Source organism: Phocoena phocoena, chromosome 15 (assembly GCF_963924675.1).
Source record: "Phocoena phocoena chromosome 15, mPhoPho1.1, whole genome shotgun sequence".
NCBI lineage: Eukaryota > Metazoa > Chordata > Mammalia > Artiodactyla > Phocoenidae > Phocoena > Phocoena phocoena.
The window spans coordinates 16,003,160-16,021,946 of record NC_089233.1 but is presented as its reverse complement, the minus strand read 5'-3'; the positions used below and the strand labels follow the sequence as shown (position 1 = coordinate 16,021,946).

Here is an 18,787-nt window from a genome sequence, read left to right as displayed (position 1 = left end):
GGAGAGGCATTCAGCTGGATGGAGTGTTAGAGTTTCCTATTGAGGCTATAACAAGTGACCCCAAACTTAACAACTTAAAACAACACAATTTTATTAGTTCTAGAAGAGGTCAAAAGTCCAAAATGGTTTTCACTGGGCTAAAACCCACACTGGGGCTGCATTTCTTTGTGGAGACTCTGGGAAGAACCCGTTTTCTTGCCTCTTCCAGCTTCTACAGGCTGCTGCATTCCTCGGTACATGGCCCCTTCTTCCATCTTCAAACCCAGCCGTGGGTATAACATCTTCATCTCCCTCTCACTTTGACCCGCCTCAGTCCCTTTCATGTAATAGGACCCTTGTGGTTACACTAGGCCCACCTCAATAATCCAGAATAATCCCCCCATCTCAGTCATTAACATAATCACGTTTCAAGGTTCCTTTTGCCATACAGTCATATATTCACAAGTGGCCATCTCTGGGGGCCATTATCCTGCCTACACATGATGTCTTCAGGGAGGTGAACACAGGAGGCTGTACGGGTCGGGAAGGTGAGATCAGCTTTGGATTGTGGAGCCCGGGGTGCCTTTGGGACATCCAGGGGAACTGCCCCCCCATAGCTTCCATCTATTCACCAAACACTAAGTACCTCCCATGAGTTGGTCACTGGGGATATAAACGTGAACACTGTATTTCACTGGTCCTAAGACATCTGTTTTTCACTTTGGAACATTTCTGAAATCAGGAGGCAGCTCTGAATCAATGACATCTTACAACTGCAATGCACAGGCTTTTCCTTCTAACTGACACATAAAGTAAGACATCTTACAACTGAAGGCATCTTGAAGTCAATGAAATCCAGGTCTGGGCTGGCACTAGAATGGGCCTAATTATTATAGTAATTATTATATAAGTTGGGTGCCTCACTAGAGCATCAAGTATCCCCACGCCGCCCCTCCAGCCTTTCCTGGTTCCAAGCCTGACTCCTTCCACCCTCCCATCTGCACCCATGGCTCTGGTGCTTGACTCTCCCATAGGTAACAGACTCCACCAGAGCCCCGGCCACACCCATGCTCAGCTCCACCACAGCAGGGTCCACGAAACGGCCCCTTTCCCCAGGTGTAACCTCAGTCCTGGGGTCAGGCCCAGTGGTTTTCCACCTGGCTGCACGTGGGAAACACCTGGGAGCTTTTTAAAGCCCCAAACACCAGGCCATTACTTAGATCAATTCATTCAGAATCTCTGCGGAGTGATGTTACAGCTCCCCATAAAACTCCAACAGAGAGCCAAGGTAGAGAACTAACTGGTGTGAGTGAGGAGAGGCGTAAGACAGCACCGGTGGGAGGTGGAAGGTGTTTGGTTCAGACTATACAATTATGCATATCAGTCTTCCTCCCAATCCCTCCCCCTGACTCTCAATTCCTGGGAGGTGACCAGCCCAGTTCTCTCAGTTCCCTCAAGGCACTAACCAGTGTCAGACACATTGTGGAAGCCCAGGAAACGTAAGCCACAGGGCTTCCAGGCCAGACAGAAAAGCCCTGGTGCCAAGAAAGGTCTTCGAAGGGAGCCCACTGGGTCTGGGCCCGCCCTCTTATGTGCTGTGTAACCTCCAGTGAGACACTGCCCATCTCTGTGCCTGTACAAAGCATGACTGGCCCAGGTGGCCTTGAAAGGTCCTTCAAGTGCCAACATTGAGTCTAGACTTTACCTAAGAGGCCGTTTCTATCCACTTCTAAGAAGTCTGAGGCAGTGGGGAGCCAGTGAGTATCAGCTTTCCTGCTCACTCCCAACAGATGTCCCAGCCTTTCCAGGCCTAAAGTCTCCACTTTTGGGGCTCTGTCCTGCACTGGCTGAAAAACAGAGCATCTTAGGTCCTAAAAGCCAAAGACCTAAAAACAGCAAAACAAGAACCGCCAGAGAACTCTGGAGAACGGCATGTGAGTGGAGAGATTTTTAGACGGTGAACAAAGTCAGGTTGGGAGGCCACAGGACACCTGACAGGCCCAGCTCTGCCCCGAGGACTGGTAAACAACGGTGAAGTGGTTCAAGGGACCAGAAACAAACTCCCAAGGAGGAACTTCATGAAAGGAAACACTCAAGGGCCAAAGCAAGTCCAAAGGGATCTGGAAAATGTTCCCAACTTCTGGCCATCAGCCCAGCCAATGCCCTAATACACAACTAAAGGCTTTTATTGGGAAAAGGAAGTTGACTGAAAAGTGGCCCCCGATATCCTCACTGCCTAAGGCAACTGGGGCCTCCTCCGCAGAATCCAGGAAAGAAGGGGCCACCAAACTCGGCCCTCAGTAGGCTCAGGTGTAGAGGTCAAAATCAATCCGTTTGGAATTGTAGAACTGTCCGCCGGGGGTGTCCAGCTTCCGGCAATACACACCGTCCGGGAAATAGCCTTCATTCACCCAGGTCTGCAAGAAGAGAGGGCAGAGCTGGGGGAGGACTAATGGGGTGAGGGGAGGGAGAGAAGAGGCAAAGTGAAGAAGAAAGGATTTTACCTGCATCTGGGTGCTGGAGAATGGTCCATACAGCTCAGCATCCCCTGTGTTCTCCCACTTATATTCCCACATCACATCGGCCAGACCATCTCCGGGCGACTCTGTGTCTAAAATAACAAGCAGAGCCATCGGGACCTCAAGGGGCCTGCCCCTGCCCACAACATCCCTCCTCTGCCCTTCAATCTTACCTCCTCTCTGGGCAGGGGTTGGGGTCTCCAGCTCCCCCTCCGCCACTTCCTCAGCAAACATGTCCAGGGAGGGTGGGGCTGTGGGGTCACGGGGTCCCTGGGTCTGGCACCCCAACCCCTTCAGCCGCATGGCCAATCGCTCCCTTGTCTCCTGATACACTCCAAGGTTGCCCCGAGCCACCATCTGGTCAGCCAACCCGGAGAGCCGGTCCAGGCGCTGGGGGGAACTGGGCCGCCCAGGCCCCTTGCTGCCCCCTTTGCCTCCTCCTCGGGCTCCCAGGCGCCTCAGTGCCCCAGCCACTGTCTCTCTGGGCAACATCAGCTCCAGAAGGCCCTCCAGGAGGGCTTGGGCACTCATTGGCGTCTGGCCCAAGCTGTCCTCCTCCTCTGAGTCTGACGGCGGCCGCTGATTGGGCGGCCGCTCCCTGATCTTTACCTGCAACGTAAAAATGGGAGGGTTTTGTTTCTGACAAACTGCCAGCAAGGCCCAGGCTCAGCCACGCCAGCCTCTGGGCCTCACCCAATCAATGTTGTCCAGCCAGCTGTCTCGGATCTGAGCTTCCCGGTTCAGGAAATAGTTGCCATCAGCATCAAAGTGGCCTTCCTCCATCTCTTCCTGCAGGTTGAAGGGTGTGATCCTCACACCTCCCTCACTGGGGAGTGTGGCTGCTTCCTGACCTGCACCAAAGACACAGGCGTCCCATGCTAGGAATGCAAAAAAGAGACAGGAGCCTCCTGTGCTCTGTGACCTCAGAAACCCCTACTTGGTCCTCCAGCAGAAAGTCTGTTCTTGGCTACAGCTCACCTTCTACATCTTCTGAGGCCAGGATGTCATATTTGCTGGACCCTTCATCATCATCCTCCTCATCGCTGTCCAAAGAGTGTTTGCCTTTGAAGCGGCTCCCAGGACCTCCTGCCCCAGCCACAGGGTCCACCAACTGTGGGCAGCAGTCAGAAATCGAGAGAGATGCCGGTTACTGGCTATTACTCAAAATACTCCAGGATCTAGACTCAAACTGAAAATCCTGCAAACCCATTTCTCAGAGCACATAGAAAAGCTAGCCCTTTCCACCTTTTCTTTGTCCCTCCAGATTTCTCTCCTGGCTTCTAGCTTTTTTTCTTCCCATCACTCCTCCCCAGAATGCAAGAACCCGGCCCCCTCACCTTTTTCTTGGGGGGACTGATTTCATCCTCATCATCCTCATCTCCCACGCCTTGGAAGGTCACTTTCCTCTTTGGCATGACTGGACAGAGGAGCCTTTCTCAAGCTGAGCCGAGGAAAAGGGTGCAGATTAAAGGAACTGGGTGAGGAGAATACTCACCGCGAGAGGGTCTCCCGCACAACATATCTTTCCCTTAGTCGGTACTGGATCCAGTTTGGGAGGGGAGGGAGCACAGAATCAGGGGCCGAAAGGGGAGCTGGCAGCCAAGAGGCCCCCAGGACTTGGTCTGGCATCCGAAAGAGCTGCTGGAGCGGGGACGGAGAGGTGGACGCGCGGAGGGGCTCCCCACGGGCACCCCCCCCTTGAGACGGGCTCCCCCGCGTGACCACCACCATTCCCGGCCCCCGCAGTCCTGGGCGCGACGTTGCTCCGCGAGCAGACACCCGCTCAACCACCTCCAGCTTCCTCGCAGCCCGCGGGGCCTCGGCGAACCCAGGACCTGGCACCCTGGCAGCCCCGCTCCTCCCTGCGCCGAACTCCCGACTCCGTGGGGTGACCCCCCAACTGTCCTGAGCTGTGTACAAATCAGAGAGGCGGCAGAGCCATGAGGACTCCAGCAATCCCGCCGGCGCGCGCTCACCTAAAGACCCAGGAAAGGCGGGGGAATTCAGGGAGACTGGTTTTCGCCAGGGCTACATCCGGGTCACCCGCCCGCCACCACCCGGAAGGGAACTGCGGAAGGCGCCAGGGAAGGCCGGAAGTGGCTTCACTCGTGCTAGAGGACTAACTGAAGGAGAGGGCGGAAGTACGCGCTGAGCGGGGAAAGACACCCCCTCCCAGAAGTGACGTGAGACGTGTGGGGCGACGATGGCGAGCAGAGGGGGCGTATGAACGCCTAGACCCTGATCGGACGAGAGGGATGGCCGGAAGTGGTCTCGATTCCCTCCTACAGCAGTAGAGGCTCTGGGGAGAAAGCGGAGCGCGCTTTACCTAAAGGGGCGCCTAGAGTCACGATGGAGGGGCAAAGTCCCAGCAGGGCCGCTGGGTCCCTGCCCTTGTTTCCCTTTCCCCGGTTGAGTCTCGTTTTCTCCAGGGCTGGCTCTGCGCCTTTCATCATCTCATTAGAAATCCTGCCTTCCTACGCTCAGCGTTCCGTTGTCCGCCCTCTCCTAGCTCGAGGTGCGGCCTCGCTCTTGTCCCAGAGGGGTTGCTCGGTTCTCCTGGGGCACTTTCCCAGCCCAGCTCCTTTTAGGACCCAGGGGAAGTCATTTACCCCACGCCTACCACCTGGGCAATTTCCTGGTTTCTGAGGTGGGAAGAGCCATAATAGGAGAGGTGGCAGTGGCACCTGTGCCCAGTACCGAGGCCAGAGGTCCCTTGTGCCCTCATCTCAGGTACGCCTGGAAAAGGGCAGTAGTGGATACCCGTGCCCCCCACCCCCGCCAAAACAGGACCCCAGCCCAGCAGCCCCTGCCCAGGTTTTGTACTCTGTCCCAAGGGGCAGAGCTGGGGTTGGAAAGTGGGAGTAGGTCCCAGTGCTCAGGGTATAAGACCTCTACCTCTTGAGGATACTCAGAGTCTGAATCCCAGTAGGCCAAGGCTGGGCCCAGAAAGAGCCTACTGGAGCCAGAGGAGGGCACTGGGGGCAGCTGGGGTCCCTAGGATACCAGATGGTCCACCCCTCCTTTCTCCTGCCCCTAAGGTTTCCTCCCAGAATGGACTACCATGAAACTGCACCACAAGCCCGTGCTCAGTTTCTTCCGTGGCTACAGAACACAGGCTCTGGACCGGGAGGGCAACCTGCTAAAGTAGGGGACCAGAAATACCAGCTACCAGCACCGCTGGTTCATCCTCCGGGGAAACCTCCTCTTCTACCTGGAACTGGTACCAGGCTGACCCACACACCCCTGAGCCTCATCCTGTTAGAGAACTGCCGGTGAAGCCACGCGTTGGGGCCACAGAACCCTATGCCTTTACCATCCTGACCCCACGGGTAGAAGGTGAGCAGGCCTACAAGCCGGCAGCAGAAAATCAGGAGAAGCTGGGAGCCTGGCTGTGCTGCTATGCTCTCTGGAGGCCCAGCACCAGGAGCTGTGCCAGGCAGCTGGACAAGAGACCAGCTCACCCCCAGAGGACTGTGGCTCCCCACAGTACAGAGAGGGCAGTACCCTCTCCAGCTTGCAGGAGTTGCACGAGCACTCTGGGAAGGAGATCCGGGTGCTGCAGGCAGCGCACAGACAGCTCCAGGAGGCCAGTGACAACGGAGGGAGCGGATCCCAGGCAGAGGTGGAGTGGGAGCTCAACCACTGTCTGTTGATGAGTGACTAACAGACCAAAGGCCAAAAGGTACCTACCTGCCGAGACCAGGAGACCAGCCGATTGCTTCAAGAGACACCCAGATCCTGACTAGTTCCGTCACTTCCTCCCTCCTTGTCCTTATTCTAACCCCCTTCATCAAATAACAATGCAGGAGACAGGCCCAGGTACAACAGCAGGTTCTTTTCCGGTTCCTCAAAGCGCCGCACAGGGTGGGGGCAGAGACAGAAGAAAATGTAAACATTGGGTTTCACCCCCTGGAGCTCAAGGGAAGACCCCTTACCCAGGTAGGGGCTGGAGGGTTGGAAGGGAACAAGGTGAAAGGTGGGAGCCCTGGTGAGACAAAGCAGGGGAGGCCTGAGAATACAGAGAAAGGTAGGTGAAGAGGAAGGAGAGCAAGGAGGGTGGTGGTGGGGAAGTGGGGGACATTTCCTGCTCCAGTCCATGTCCCCTTAAATAAACCAGCGTGCAAGAACATGGTGGAGGAAAACCAAAGGACAGAAGAGAGTGAACACCCCCACCCTGGGCCAACCGGGTCCTCCGTACATAATTACAACACAGAGATGTCCAGAAGGAGAACACGAAGAGCCTGGGCCCCCCGCCAGGAAGTGGGGGGAGACAGGCAGGACTGAAGAAGGGAAAAGGAACCCAGCTCCACTTCATGGGTAAGAGGAGTGACTGGAGTGTAAGAATCTGAAAACCACTGACTCCCATTGCCAAGTCAAAAGGCCAATCAGGACAGCACCTGGGAAGGGATCCCAGAGGGAATCGGGGCAGGAGTGACAGAGACCCCAGCTGGGCCTAACTGGAGGTGAGGGCTCCAGACTTGTTCGCTGCTGCCCCAGGGAAATGCAGCTGCCCCACGTACTCTGACTGTCCTGGCCGTGTAGGGATCAGCAGCTGGCAAGGAGACGGGGAATCAAGCCACTTTCCTCAGAAGGAGGGACAGCCTGCCAAGGGGGCCGGGAGCAGCACCCCAGGCCAAGGCCTGCTCTTGGCTGAGGGAAGAAGAGAGGGCCCTGCAGTCCAGCCCCAGGGCAGAGGTCAGAAGTAAGCATCCTGCCGGGCCTCTGATGCTGAGGACCTGTCCCCGCCATCCTGGGGGGCGGGGGGTCCATCTGCCTTCCGACGCAGCGAGAGCTTCCTGCCCTGAGCCTTCTTCTCCTGCTTCTGCCGCTCCTTCTCCTGCTTCTGCCGCTCCTTCTCGCGTTCCTTTTCCTGTTTCTGCCGCTCCTTCTCCTGCCTCCGGGCCTCCTTGCTGGGAGCCAGTGGGGTGCTGTTGCCAGTAGGCGAAGGAAGGGATGGATGCAGTCCCTCAGCGGTGACCAGAGGCCCTGGGGCAGGCCCAGCACTGGCCCTGCGGACAGGAGCGGGTGGAGAGGGGGCCCCTCCAGCTGCCCGAGAGCCTCGGCTCTTGAGGCCAGGGAGGCTGAGGAGGCTGGAGGAGGGGCCCAGGGGTGGCTGCTGCCGCCGACGCTCCTCATGGATCGCCCGGGAACCGTGTAGTCTCCGTGAGGGCCGATACTGCAGCTCGCCCCGGGTTTCCCGCCACTTCTTGAGCTGGGCCGAGTTCTCTCGTTCAATCAGTGCTTCTGTCACTGGGAGGTTGGTCACCTAGACGGAGAAGAAACAGATACCGGAATAAGATTGGGGATGGGGATGGGCCAAAGCAGGTGTGAGGTATGCCAAGGCTAGGACCTACCTCATGCACCAGGAAGTCCTCCTGCATGCACTGTTGGGGCAGATTGCGCAGCTGCTCCATGGTTTCATACATGCCTTGGCAGGAGCGCAGCTTCTCCACAGAGCCCAGCGTGTGCCGCAGCAGCACCAGGGCCACCCGGAAGATGATCTTGACGCCTGCAGGGTCCAAGGAAGAGAGGCTGGATGATCAGCCCAGGATCTCAGCCTGTCCCATTTAGGAGGGACTCACAGCCCCCATCCCTGTCTGCTGCCAACCTTACAAATGAAGAAACTGAGGCCCCAAGAAGGGAAACAAGCTGCCATGGGTTTTAGGTTCCTGGGAGGTAAAGCAAGCTGTGGGCTGGTGGCAGAGCCAACAAGATCAGGCCTCGGCTTCTCCAGCCCCAAGACATCTTCCAGTGAAGCCTTATGTCAGCAGGCCACCCTCTGGCAGCCACCATGGAAACTGCAGCCCCGTCATGGCCTGAAATGGCTACAGAAGTACCTTCACAGAAGAACATATCCCAGACACGTAGCACTGAAGCCCAGGGAAGGGTGCGGGCAAAGATGCACATGAACCATTCCGTCATGTACAGCACGGGGTCAATGCGCTGCCGTCGCAGGTGCCGATGTGCCAGCGGGGAGGCCCGGCGCAACAGCGCAAAAAAGATTTCTCCATCCAGTTGAATGGCCTCCTGGAAGTGGGACAAACCAGGAGAAGAGGCCTGCTGTGGACCCTCGGGATAGAACCGGCCCTGGTAGTCAGTACCCATCCACGAAGTGGGATCCTCACCTCAGTAGGAGGCCCAGAACAGAGGGACAGAATGGTACAGCGTGGGGCAGGACAAGGACCACCCTGCAGTCTTGGGGAAAAGTCACAGCCCCAGTTGCACCCAGCCTCCAGACACTCACCAGCCCTGCACTATAGTATCCGGGGAGGTACTTGTCGCAGATCTGCACCAGGCACCAAAAGGCTTGCTGAGAAGGGCAAGAACAAGGAGGGAGGGAGGGAGGGGGCCTGAGAAACAGGGAGGAGGGAGCTCCCCCATCACCACTGTAGGCCAAGATCCTCCCAGCCCCTCCCCACCCAGGCCCAGCGTCTGCTGACCTCAGCAGGCATGTGCATGAGCAGCACTGCGGCCACGGGGGCCTGGGCCTGGCAGTAGCCCTCGTCAGGCCGGTAGATAGTGTAGGCCTTCAGGATTCGATACAGGTCCTGTTGCCTGTGGGTATGGGGAAAGACCATGAGGAAAGTCACAGGAGTTGGGAGCTCTCGCCCCCAAACTAACCCGCACCCCCCCCCAGAGCCCCCCTATATCCCATGGCAGATCAACCCCAGAGCTTTACCACCACAACCTCTATCCACCTTCCTAATCCTGCCTATCAAGCTTAAGCCAAAGACTCAGACCGTAACCTAAGCTTTGTTCCAGGCTCTAGGCTTCCGCCCTTGCCTGCACACCCACGTGCTCCCCACCCGTGTCCCCACACGGGCTGTGCTCTCTCTCTGTCTGCTCCCATCCCGTAAACCTTCAAGGTCATCTTCTTCAGGAAGCTTTTCAACAGCGACAGCCCTCCTCTGGCACTGTCTGAATGCTTTTACTGCCCCAGAGCAGGCACTCTCCCAGGGCAGGCCCTGCCTTATCTGTCTGGATTTCATCAGTCCCCCCGGGCAGAGCCCTGGTTCTCGGTGTAGGCTTGGGAAGCCAGCTGTGCCTCAGACCTTCCTCTTGTCTCTGCATCCAAAAGAATAAACTCTCTGCCCTAGATCTGTTCCTCTTCCCTGAGGGTGCCCCATCGCTGTGTGTGGGAATCCCATCCCCTCAGCCCCACATCAGAAAACAGCGAGCCTTCCATCACTCCCCACAGCTAATTATCAAGTCGTATCAACACTACCTTCTGAATTTTATTCATGTCTATCCCCTCTCTCCACCGCCACAGCCACTGAGCAGCTCAGACCTTCATCTCTTAACCAGGACGATGTAATAACCTCCCAGATCCTCTCCCTGCCTCCAGTCACACACTCCTAACCACTGCTTACATAGTGTTTCTCAAAATTCAGTCACTGGAGTGTGATCTTCATTTGTGCTTTATCTGCACACCACCCCACTATTATTTTTTCTCCACTTTGTAATAACGTCCATGAAATGACAGGTTTGATATACTAGTTATTTCATCTAATATATATTAAAATAAACATGTAACTTCCCTAAGCTCCCATGCTACATTCACCCACCTGCCTGCTTCTGTGCCCCTGCCTTCTCCCCTGTTGCTATGGGTGAACTATCAGTGATCCTGGCCAACCACAGCCTTTCCACTTGGACACTGGGTCCCATCCCCTCTCGCCTACACAGGCCACCCCTCCAGCAACCTTCCCATTGTTTGTGCGTCATCCATTTTTCTCTAACTACAGAGGCTGGCATACCAACATGTCATTTCTTCTAGCTTAAAAAAAAAAAAAACACCTCTTGTGACTTCCCTGGCAGCCCAATGGTTAAGACTCCATGCTTCCACTGCAGGGGGTGCGGGTTCGAGCCCTGGTCGGGAAAATAAGACCCCGCATGCCACAGGGCATGGCCAAAAAACAAACAAAAACCTCTCTCTACCCAGCCTTCCCCTCTGAATACCACACCGTTTCTTTCCTACCTATTCAGCCAAACCCACCTAGAGTACAGACTTGCTATCTTCAAGTTCTTTCCTCCCATCCTCCAGTCAGGCTTTAGCCCACTGCTCCACACAAAACTGCTTTTATCAAGGTCACCAATGACCTCCACATTGCTAAATCCAGAGGTCGATTTGCAGACTTCACTTTACTTGACCCGTCAGCAGCATTTCATACAGCTGATCCCGAAACCCCTCTTCACTTTGCTTCCAGGAATCACACTCTCCTGGTTCTCGTTATACCTCACCAGCTTCTTCCAGGCTCCTTTACAGGTTCTTTCTCATCTTCCCATTCTTGAAATGTTGGAGCTGCAGGGCTCAATCTTTGAACAGCTTCCTTTCGTATCTACACTTGCTGCCTTGATGACCTCATCTAGTCCCATGGGTGAGATCTGGTCCCGTGTAGAGCCTGACAACTCTCAATTTCCAATCTGTCTCCAGTTTAAACCTCGCCCTGGATGTTGTGTCCACTGTACATCCAGCTTACTTGGCATCTCCATCTGGATATCCAGTGAGTATTTCAAACTTCACATTCCAAAAATGAGCTCCTGATGTACCCTTCAAGCCTACGTTCCCCCCAGTTTTTCCATCCATATCAGTATATTGCAACTCCATTCATTCTAGTTTCTAAGACCAAAAACCTTGAGAGTCTTCCTTAACTACTCTCTCTCTCTCTCTCTCTCTCTCTCTCTCTCTCTCTCTCTCCTCACACACACACACACACACACACACACACACACACACACTCACTCTCTCTCTCTCTCTCTCCACATCTAATCCACTGGCAAATTCTTTTGGCTTTACCTTCAAAATATATCCAGTTTCACGGCTACCATCCTGTTCTATCTATCATCATCTCTTTCCTGGATTATGGAAATAGTCTACCTGGTCTCTCTGCTTCTGCCCTTGTCTCCTATAGTCTATTGTCAGCACAGCAGCCAGAAATGATCCTTTTTTTTTTCTTCTAGCCGTGCTGCGCAGCATGTGGGATCTTAGCTCCCCGACCAGGGATCAAACCCATGCCCCCCGCAGTGGAAGCACAGAGTCTTAACCACTAGACGGCCAGGGAAGTCCCAGAATGATCTTTTTAAAACACAAGTCAGATCAGGTCACTTGTAACCAAATCTCGGCTCACATTCTCTTTTCCCCTTTCTTGCTTTAAACTCTTCTATTTACCACCACTGTACATACAACATACTTTCATTCTTTTATTTATTGTCTATCCTTAATAAAATATAAGCCCTGAGGGGGCAGCTGTCATCTGTAGCTAAAACAGTACCTGGCAGATAGCAGACGCTTGACTAATATTTGCTGAAAGGATGAACTTACTGTTAAATGTCCATCCACATGCTCCCACAAGGAGCTGAGAACCACCTAAAAACATCGCACACTACTAGGAAGCGATCTATAGCCTTCGTGAGGAAGCCGGGCAAACAGAACAAAGATCGAAGGGCCTGGGCACAGCATTTAAGGGCCCTTAATTGCTCTTCCAGCCTCAGCTCTACCCAACCCCACTGCCCAGACACAGCTTACATAACCCCCAAGCCAGGAAAAACCTGCCCCTTGCTCTGCTCCCATCTATCCTTTAAAATCTAGTTCAAATGCAACCTCTTCAATGAGCCCTTGATGTGCCTCCCCTTCCCCTCACCAGCACCCCACCCCACCCCCATCACCCTGAATCACAGTCTCTCTCCCAGGAGCCTTCCTTCAACATGGCTAGACACTCAATCCATTAAGGACCACTCCTGTAGAAGTTCTGGAAGGCAAGACTGCTTTCAACCCAGCCCTGTATCCACCACTGACTCACATAGTCAGGTCGCCTTACCCATGCCCGCCTCGAGCAGCAAACATCTCATGGAAAGGGAACTGACGGTGCAGGTCCTTCTCAATCACATCCAGCCACTTAGGGTCCCCAGGAGCCCGTTCCAGCTCCTGCAGTGGAACAGCTGAAATTATCTCAGGATCTGGGGGAACTGATGATACCCTTCACACAGACACTGTCACACGTCCCCACACCCTGGAGCTGTGCGCACCTCAAACTTGCCCGGGTTCTGCTCCAGGAGTTCCTTGCTATTGGACAAGTACTGCCAGGCCTTGGCTCTGAGGGAGGATGGGATCCCCTTCCGGCAGCGCAGCTTCACCTAAGGCAGAGTGGCAGGCAGGGGAACAGCTTCAGTGGCAGGCACAGCCTCCAAGCTTTCCCCAGCAGTCCTTGGGCTCCCTGGGACACTTGTCCCACATCCCATAGGCTTCACTCCACTGGACCCTGCCTGGCCTTCTATCTTTAAAGCTACTCCTCCCCCAAGGCCCAAGTACCACCTACCCCCAACATGGTCCGGAGAGCAAATACTATCAGGTTCCTGGGCTTCCCAAGAGCACATAGGCCCACCCTGTCCTCCCCACCCCCACCATGTCCATTGCCCTGCCCACCACAGCCTTCTCAAACCTTCTGGAAACGCCGTGACAGCCACTTATCCCAGTGACTGAACATCTCCAGCCATTTGAGCTCCCGCTGCCGAGCCACATCCACAGGAATGGAGCTCTCTCTGAGGATATGGGGAGTATGGAAGAGGTCAGTAGCAGTAGTATAAAAATCTAGATTGCTGGGGGAACTGAGGCAAGCCACTTCCCCAAGCTCAAAAATGAGAGATCAGACCATAAAAGCATTTTGTGAGCTACCAATACCAAACATTAGGATGTCTGGTCATTCTGTCCATCCCAGGTCCTAGTTCACCACACTAAATGGAATTTCCTTGGAATCTCTGAACAGAGATCACATTCTCATGTTGGATCGCTATACAGAGGCTGTGTTCAAATCCCACTTAAGACACATACAAGTCTGGGGAAAGAGCACGGAATACTGAAAAGCTACACTTTGCATTAGACCTGGATCCAAGTTCTAGGTTTGCCACCTATTCACTGTGTGGCCTTGGGCAAGTCACTCTCTAAGCCTCAATTTCCTCATGTGTAAGATGGAGAGAAAAATAGTACCTACCTAAGAGGTTATATGAGATAACACATAGCAGCGACTAAGTAACAGCAATTATTATCCATAAAATAAAATATATAACAAACATACTTCCCTGTCCCCTTAGAAGCAACTGTCTGAGTTTCCTTCTACAAGACTCAAGATCCCTTGCACCATCTGCAATTTCCGCTACCTCCTCCTCCCTGAAATCACCCCACATTCCCAAGCAAACGAAGCTCTCCTTGCACTGTTTGCTCACTGTTCTGTCAGAGCTTCGCACTCAAGATACCCCATCAGTCTTGAAACAGTTAGTTGTAGGAGCCAGTACCAGGTGAGTGGAATGGAAGAAAGAGCTTGGGTTTCCAGATAGACCTGAGCTCAAAGCCCAGTTGTCCCTTACAAGTTGGGGAGTCTTGGCAAGTGATAACCTAAGTCTCTTCCTTATAAATGTAAAAAGGAAGGCCACCACCTACATCACAAAGTTATGAGAGGACTATTGAGAAACTGTATACAAAGGACTGTTAAATGGGAGGTTTAAAGTTAGTTTCTTTTGTCCCAGAAACTCCTTAAACTAAAAGGTGATTTCTCGGGCTTCCCTGGTGGCGCAGTGGTTGAGAGTCCGCCTGCCGATGCAGGGGACACGGGTTCGTGCCCCGGTCCGGGAAGATCCCACATGCCGCGGAGAGGCTGGGCCCGTGAGCCATGGCTGCTGAGCCTGTACATCCGGAGCCTGTGCTCCGCAACGGGAGAGGCCACAACAGTGAGAGGCCCGCATACCGCAAAAAAACAAAACAAAACAAAACAAAAAAAAAGGTGATTTCTCAGGCTTCCCTGGTGGCGCAGTGGTTAAGAGTCCGCCTGCCGATGCAGGGGACACGGGTTCGTGCCCCAGTCCGGGAGGATCCCACATGCCGCGGAGCGGCTGGGCCTGTGAGCCACGGCCGCTGAGCCTGCACGTCTGGAGCCTGTGCTCTGCAACGGGAGAGGCCACAACAGTGAGAGGCCCACGTACCGCCAAGAAAAAAAAAAAAAAAAAAAAAGGTGATTTCTCATTCATCTCTATCGTAAGGCAATTCCAAACTCTACTAAAGGCCAGGAAGAGTAAGATACCTTTCCTGCCCTCAAAAGGTCACAAGCTAGCAGGGGAGATAATTGCAATATGTGAGGGAAATGCAATTACAAAGATGCACAGAAGAGGTACCTAATCGGAGTAGGGGCAATGGATATCAGGGAAGGTTTCCTGGAGGAAGGGACATCTTGAGGTAAGCCATGAAGGACTGAGTAGAACATGGCAGGGAAAGACCGGGAGAAGGGCATTCCTGGCTGATGGTACAGCCTGAGTATGAAGGGAGAAAGACTACAATCACTTCAACAGGACCACAGCACACAGTGCATGGTGAGAAGACGGTGGAAAAGAAGACCAGAGAGGCTGGCAGAGCCAGAACATAAGGAGCCTGTGCGCAGGCTAAAGCGCTTGCACTTTATCCTGTGGACAGTGCTGAGCTGCTAACAGCTTTTAAGGTAACGTGTGCCACAGTCAGCCTTGCCTCAGAAGTTGATTCTGCCAGCATGGAAGATGGATTTTAGAGGGACAAAATTAAAAGCAGAGGATTAGGGCTTCCCTGGTGGCGCAGTGGTTGAGAGTCTGCCTGCCGATGCAGGGGACGCGGGTTCGTGCCCCGGTCCGGGAGGATCCCACGTGCCGCGGAGCGGCTGGGCCCGTGAGCCATGCCAGCTGGGCCTGCGCGTCCGGAGCCTGTGCTCCGCAACGGGAGAGGCCACAACAGTGAGAGGCCCGCGTACCGCAAAAAAAAAAAAAAAAGCAGAGAATTAGCACCCCGCACCATGCCTGGTACACAAGAGGGGCTCACTAAAACCCAATTCAATCCAAGTTCCTCAGGGCAGCAGAGTACTGAGGAGAGTGCCATTGGTCACTCAGATCCAAATTGTTTGAGTGGGGCAAGTCACTCAACTGCTCTAATCCTGTTTCTTCATCTATAAATTAGGTACAGCAATGCATCCCTCACGCATGGGAAAGCACCAGGGTCAAACTTAAGTTGCCCTCCCCACACAGGACCGAGAATGTTGGTACTCAAAGATTTTCTGATTTTTTTGTTGCATTACAATCCCTCCCACAGGGCTTCCCCCAACACCAGGCAGGTCCCCCTCACCCCAACACGCACAGCCATGACTAAATCCTACTCATTCTTCACAATTCAGATCAGTCCAGCTGAATTCCCAGACTGGGCAAAAGATCCCTTCCCTAGCTGCTCACAAAACCCTGTGATGATCTCCAGGCTAAACCTAACGTATTATATTGAAACTAACTGTTTAAGTATTTGTCTCTCCTGTAGATGATGAGCACCTTGAAATGATTATTTTATCCTTAGTACCCAGCACAGGGCCTGGCACTGGCGGTTCTCAGGCAGTGCTGTAAACTGAACTGACCAGCAGGTTAAAGGGGTACAGGAACAATGATCCAAAGAGAGGGAAGGAAGAAGTCAGAAGCAATCACACCCCCACCTCAGAAGTGACTCAGGCCCCTGGAGGGAACTAGGAAAGAGTAAGCCCGGCTGGGGAGATGAGGAAATGGGGAAGAGGCCTCCTCCACCCCCTTTCCTTCAGTGAAAACACAAGACTGCTCTTCTGTTTCACAGAGGGCCCTACCTTCAGAGTCTCTCCTCCATCAAACAGACTTCCCCACCTCACCACCACATCAGACCTAAGGCTATGGGGGAAGGGAGCTGCCTGCATCCCTCCAGACTTTCTTCCTAAGGAACCAAAGATCTCTACCAGAACCCCTGTCCAGCCAACTCTCCAGAATATCTGACCTGTAGCTGGAGTTTCCCACCAAGGAGCTGGGACAACCTGAGGTACAATCTCATTCAACCTTTCACTTCACAGAGGAGGAAAGTGAAGCACTAACTCAAATGTGGAAGGCACTAACTCAAGGGCACACACACACCAAAGGCAAGGCTTAGGCTCAAACCCAGGATTCCCGACATCTGGTCTCAAACCCTAACACGCTGGTGCCACAGAAACCTCAGGAAACTCTAGGCATGATAAGGATTGTTAAGCATTCCCATTCCCACTAATCACCCCGTGGATCCTCAGAGGAGGATGGGCAGCGAGAGCGTGGGCAAGGTGTATCATCCCCCCCACCCTGCAACCTCTACTTCCATGAAGCAGGCCCGCTGGGTGCCCACTGGGTACTCACAGGCTTCCCGAATACTGGCTGCCCCCAAGGAAGCCGTACTTGTCCGTCTTGCGCAGGGCCAGCCCATTTATCTCCGAGTCTGAGCCCATGGAGCTCACATCATCCGCCAAGGACTCTAAGGTCCCAGACATGAGGCTCACGGAGTCCAAGTAGCTCAGAGTGTCTGGAGCCTGCCCTCGAGGCCCAGAGATTCCAGGTCCCAGGCTGGACGTGGAGCCTAGGTCCTGAGAGTTTTCAGCAGGCTCCAGAGCTGGGGTCACCGTCACGACAGCTACCAGGGCCTCACATGTCCCTGAAGGGCCTGTGCCAGACCCTGAGGGGTCCTCTGGTGCCTGTCCTGTTGATGCTGATGCTGCAGCTCCATGTCCACTTGTCACCTGTCCTGCTGTCACTGCTGCAACCCGTGCAGTCACTCCTGAGGCCACAGTGGTTCCCGGCTTGGGGGCAAGCGGGGGTTTGGCGATCAGGGCCCCAGGAGCCGTTCTTGAAGGGGTCCTGGTGCAGGTCCCGGTGAGGGTACCTGGCCCAGGATCGGGTGAGGTTCGGGCCTCCTCCGTCTTCGGAGAGTCTGCCCCTGGGGCCAGAGCCATGGACCTCTCGGCTCCTGCCACAGCCTCAGGCACCAAGGGCTCTGGGTCGGAGACCTGCGCCCTCAGGGCTTTGGGTGAGGCCTCCAGGGTCAGCCCCACCTCCGTGCTGCCGGCGACTGTCGGGGCGGGGGCCAGGGCCGAGTCCGAGGTCTGGGTTGGACCCGGTACCCATGCGGGCCGCGCCTCCCCGGGGGCCACCAGGGTGACCGGGGCCGAAGTGGCCGTGGTCACTGGCGGCCCCGGAGCTACCACCACGACGGGCCCGGCCCGGGAGCCGCGGGGCGGCGGCGACGGGGCCGCGGGGGCGCCATGACGGCGCGGCGGGGCCACCAGGGGCGCCGGGCCCGTCTCCATGACCGCGGGCCGCCCCTTACATCCCCCCGCCGCGGCGGCCGCAAAAGGCGCCGCCCCTCAGGCCGCTCCCCACCGCCCGCCGAGGAAGGGGAAAGGGCGAAGGTCGCGGCCCGGCGCGCGCCGGGGTCGTTGCTGGCGCGCGGGGGGCCACCCGGCGCGCGGAGCCGGGGCACGGGTCCCGGGGCGCCAGGCGCCGGGGTCTCGCTCGCGCCCTCTCCCCTCTTTCGCACTCTCGCCGCCACCCCCTCCCTCCCGCTTCGGGCGAGCGGCCCACCTCGCGCCTGCGCACAAGCCCCGGTGCCGGCCAAGAGGCCAGCGTTTCGGCGCTTCACGCCTGCGCGCGGGCGGCCTCATCGCGCTCCTTTTTTCTCCCGCCTCGTCAGAGGGCTTGGACGAATAATAGGAGAGAGAACTGGGTTTCTGCCAATCGTTGGAAATGTGGGTGGGGCTGGAGGCGGGAAATGGGTGGGTAATTTGGGAAGAAGAAACAGACAAGGCGGAGGTTATAAAACCAATGAGAGGGCGAGTGAAGGCAGGAGGAGGCGGGACGGGGGAGAAACTAATAGAAAAGCAGGAAGATGAACCTCCTGGCCAATAAAGATGGCTGAAGAGTGAAAGACCGTAGAAGGAGGCGGGTGCTGTGCGAGAAGAGGCGGGCCTGCCTAATAGGAATGGTTAAAAGGGAGCCAATGAAAAGGGGAGTAGGCGGAGGTCAAATTGACAGACAGTGACGTCTATTTGGGCGGTGACAGACAGCATCCGCAGTCGATAGGAGCTGAGGGATTCTTTGGGTCTCCCGAGAAGGTCAGGCAGAAATGACAGCTGGGAGGGGCGGGTCAAATTTGCGATTAATTTGCCTCGTCAGCCAATGAATGCATTCTCTCACTTTAGCAAAAGGAGGAAGATAGACAGCTGTCTCAGCCAATGCAGCATCCAAAGGGAAGGGGTGCTGCCAGCAGGCAGTGCCAAGCCAGGGATGTCGGTGACAACCGGAGACAAGCGCGGGAGGTGGGGGTGACAGTTGGGGACAGCGCGGAGAGGGGGCGGGGACCGAGGGCATGGGTGCAACCGTTAGCCAATAAGAGCGCCACGCTGCCCTGCCTGAGTCCTCTCGTGGGTCCCATTCTCTATTCAGCTCCCAAGCCCACCACAGGGCACTTGATCCAGTGC

At 55.3% G+C, this 18,787-nt stretch overlaps 2 protein-coding genes across 2 annotated transcripts; both read right to left on the bottom strand.

Moving 5' to 3' along the window:
• Positions 1–2,149: 2,149 nt before the first annotated feature.
• CD2BP2 (CD2 cytoplasmic tail binding protein 2) lies at positions 2,150–3,970 on the bottom strand. The gene is made up of 6 exons (XM_065892789.1): positions 3,836–3,970; positions 3,477–3,609; positions 3,192–3,349; positions 2,672–3,107; positions 2,484–2,590; positions 2,150–2,396 (listed from the first exon to the last, which is right to left on the bottom strand). Exons 1-6 carry the CDS (start codon positions 3,911–3,913, stop codon positions 2,286–2,288), a joined length of 1,023 nt encoding a protein of 340 aa, XP_065748861.1. The 5' UTR covers positions 3,914–3,970; the 3' UTR covers positions 2,150–2,285.
• A 3,224-nt stretch (positions 3,971–7,194) lies between these two features.
• Positions 7,195–17,617, bottom strand: TBC1D10B (TBC1 domain family member 10B). Its single transcript, XM_065892406.1, has 9 exons — positions 16,674–17,617; positions 12,935–13,034; positions 12,522–12,629; positions 12,314–12,420; positions 8,939–9,053; positions 8,743–8,808; positions 8,336–8,525; positions 7,853–8,007; positions 7,195–7,764 (listed from the first exon to the last, which is right to left on the bottom strand). The coding sequence occupies exons 1-9, from the start codon at positions 17,615–17,617 to the stop codon at positions 7,195–7,197; spliced, it is 2,355 nt and encodes a 784-aa protein (XP_065748478.1).
• Positions 17,618–18,787: the final 1,170 nt, after the last annotated feature.

What these genes read in the sequence shown, in the direction of transcription:
- TBC1D10B (XM_065892406.1), bottom strand. Translation starts at nt 17,617, where the DNA reads ATGGAGACGGGCCCGGCGCCCCTGGTGGCCCCGCCGCGCCGTCATGGC. An exon ending in TCATGCACATGCCTGCTGAG is followed by an intron (nt 8,809 to 8,938) that starts GTCAGCAGACGC and finishes TGCCCTTCTCAG; the next exon opens with CAAGCCTTTTGGTGCCTGGT. An exon ending in GGATATGTTCTTCTGTGAAG is followed by an intron (nt 8,008 to 8,335) that starts GTACTTCTGTAG and finishes TGGACCCTGCAG; the next exon opens with GCGTCAAGATCATCTTCCGG.
- CD2BP2 (XM_065892789.1), bottom strand. Translation starts at nt 3,913, where the DNA reads ATGCCAAAGAGGAAAGTGACCTTCCAAGGCGTGGGAGATGAGGATGAT. An exon ending in TCAGTCCCCCCAAGAAAAAG is followed by an intron (nt 3,610 to 3,835) that starts GTGAGGGGGCCG and finishes TGCTGCCCACAG; the next exon opens with TTGGTGGACCCTGTGGCTGG. An exon ending in GGCCTCAGAAGATGTAGAAG is followed by an intron (nt 3,350 to 3,476) that starts GTGAGCTGTAGC and finishes TCTTTGGTGCAG; the next exon opens with GTCAGGAAGCAGCCACACTC.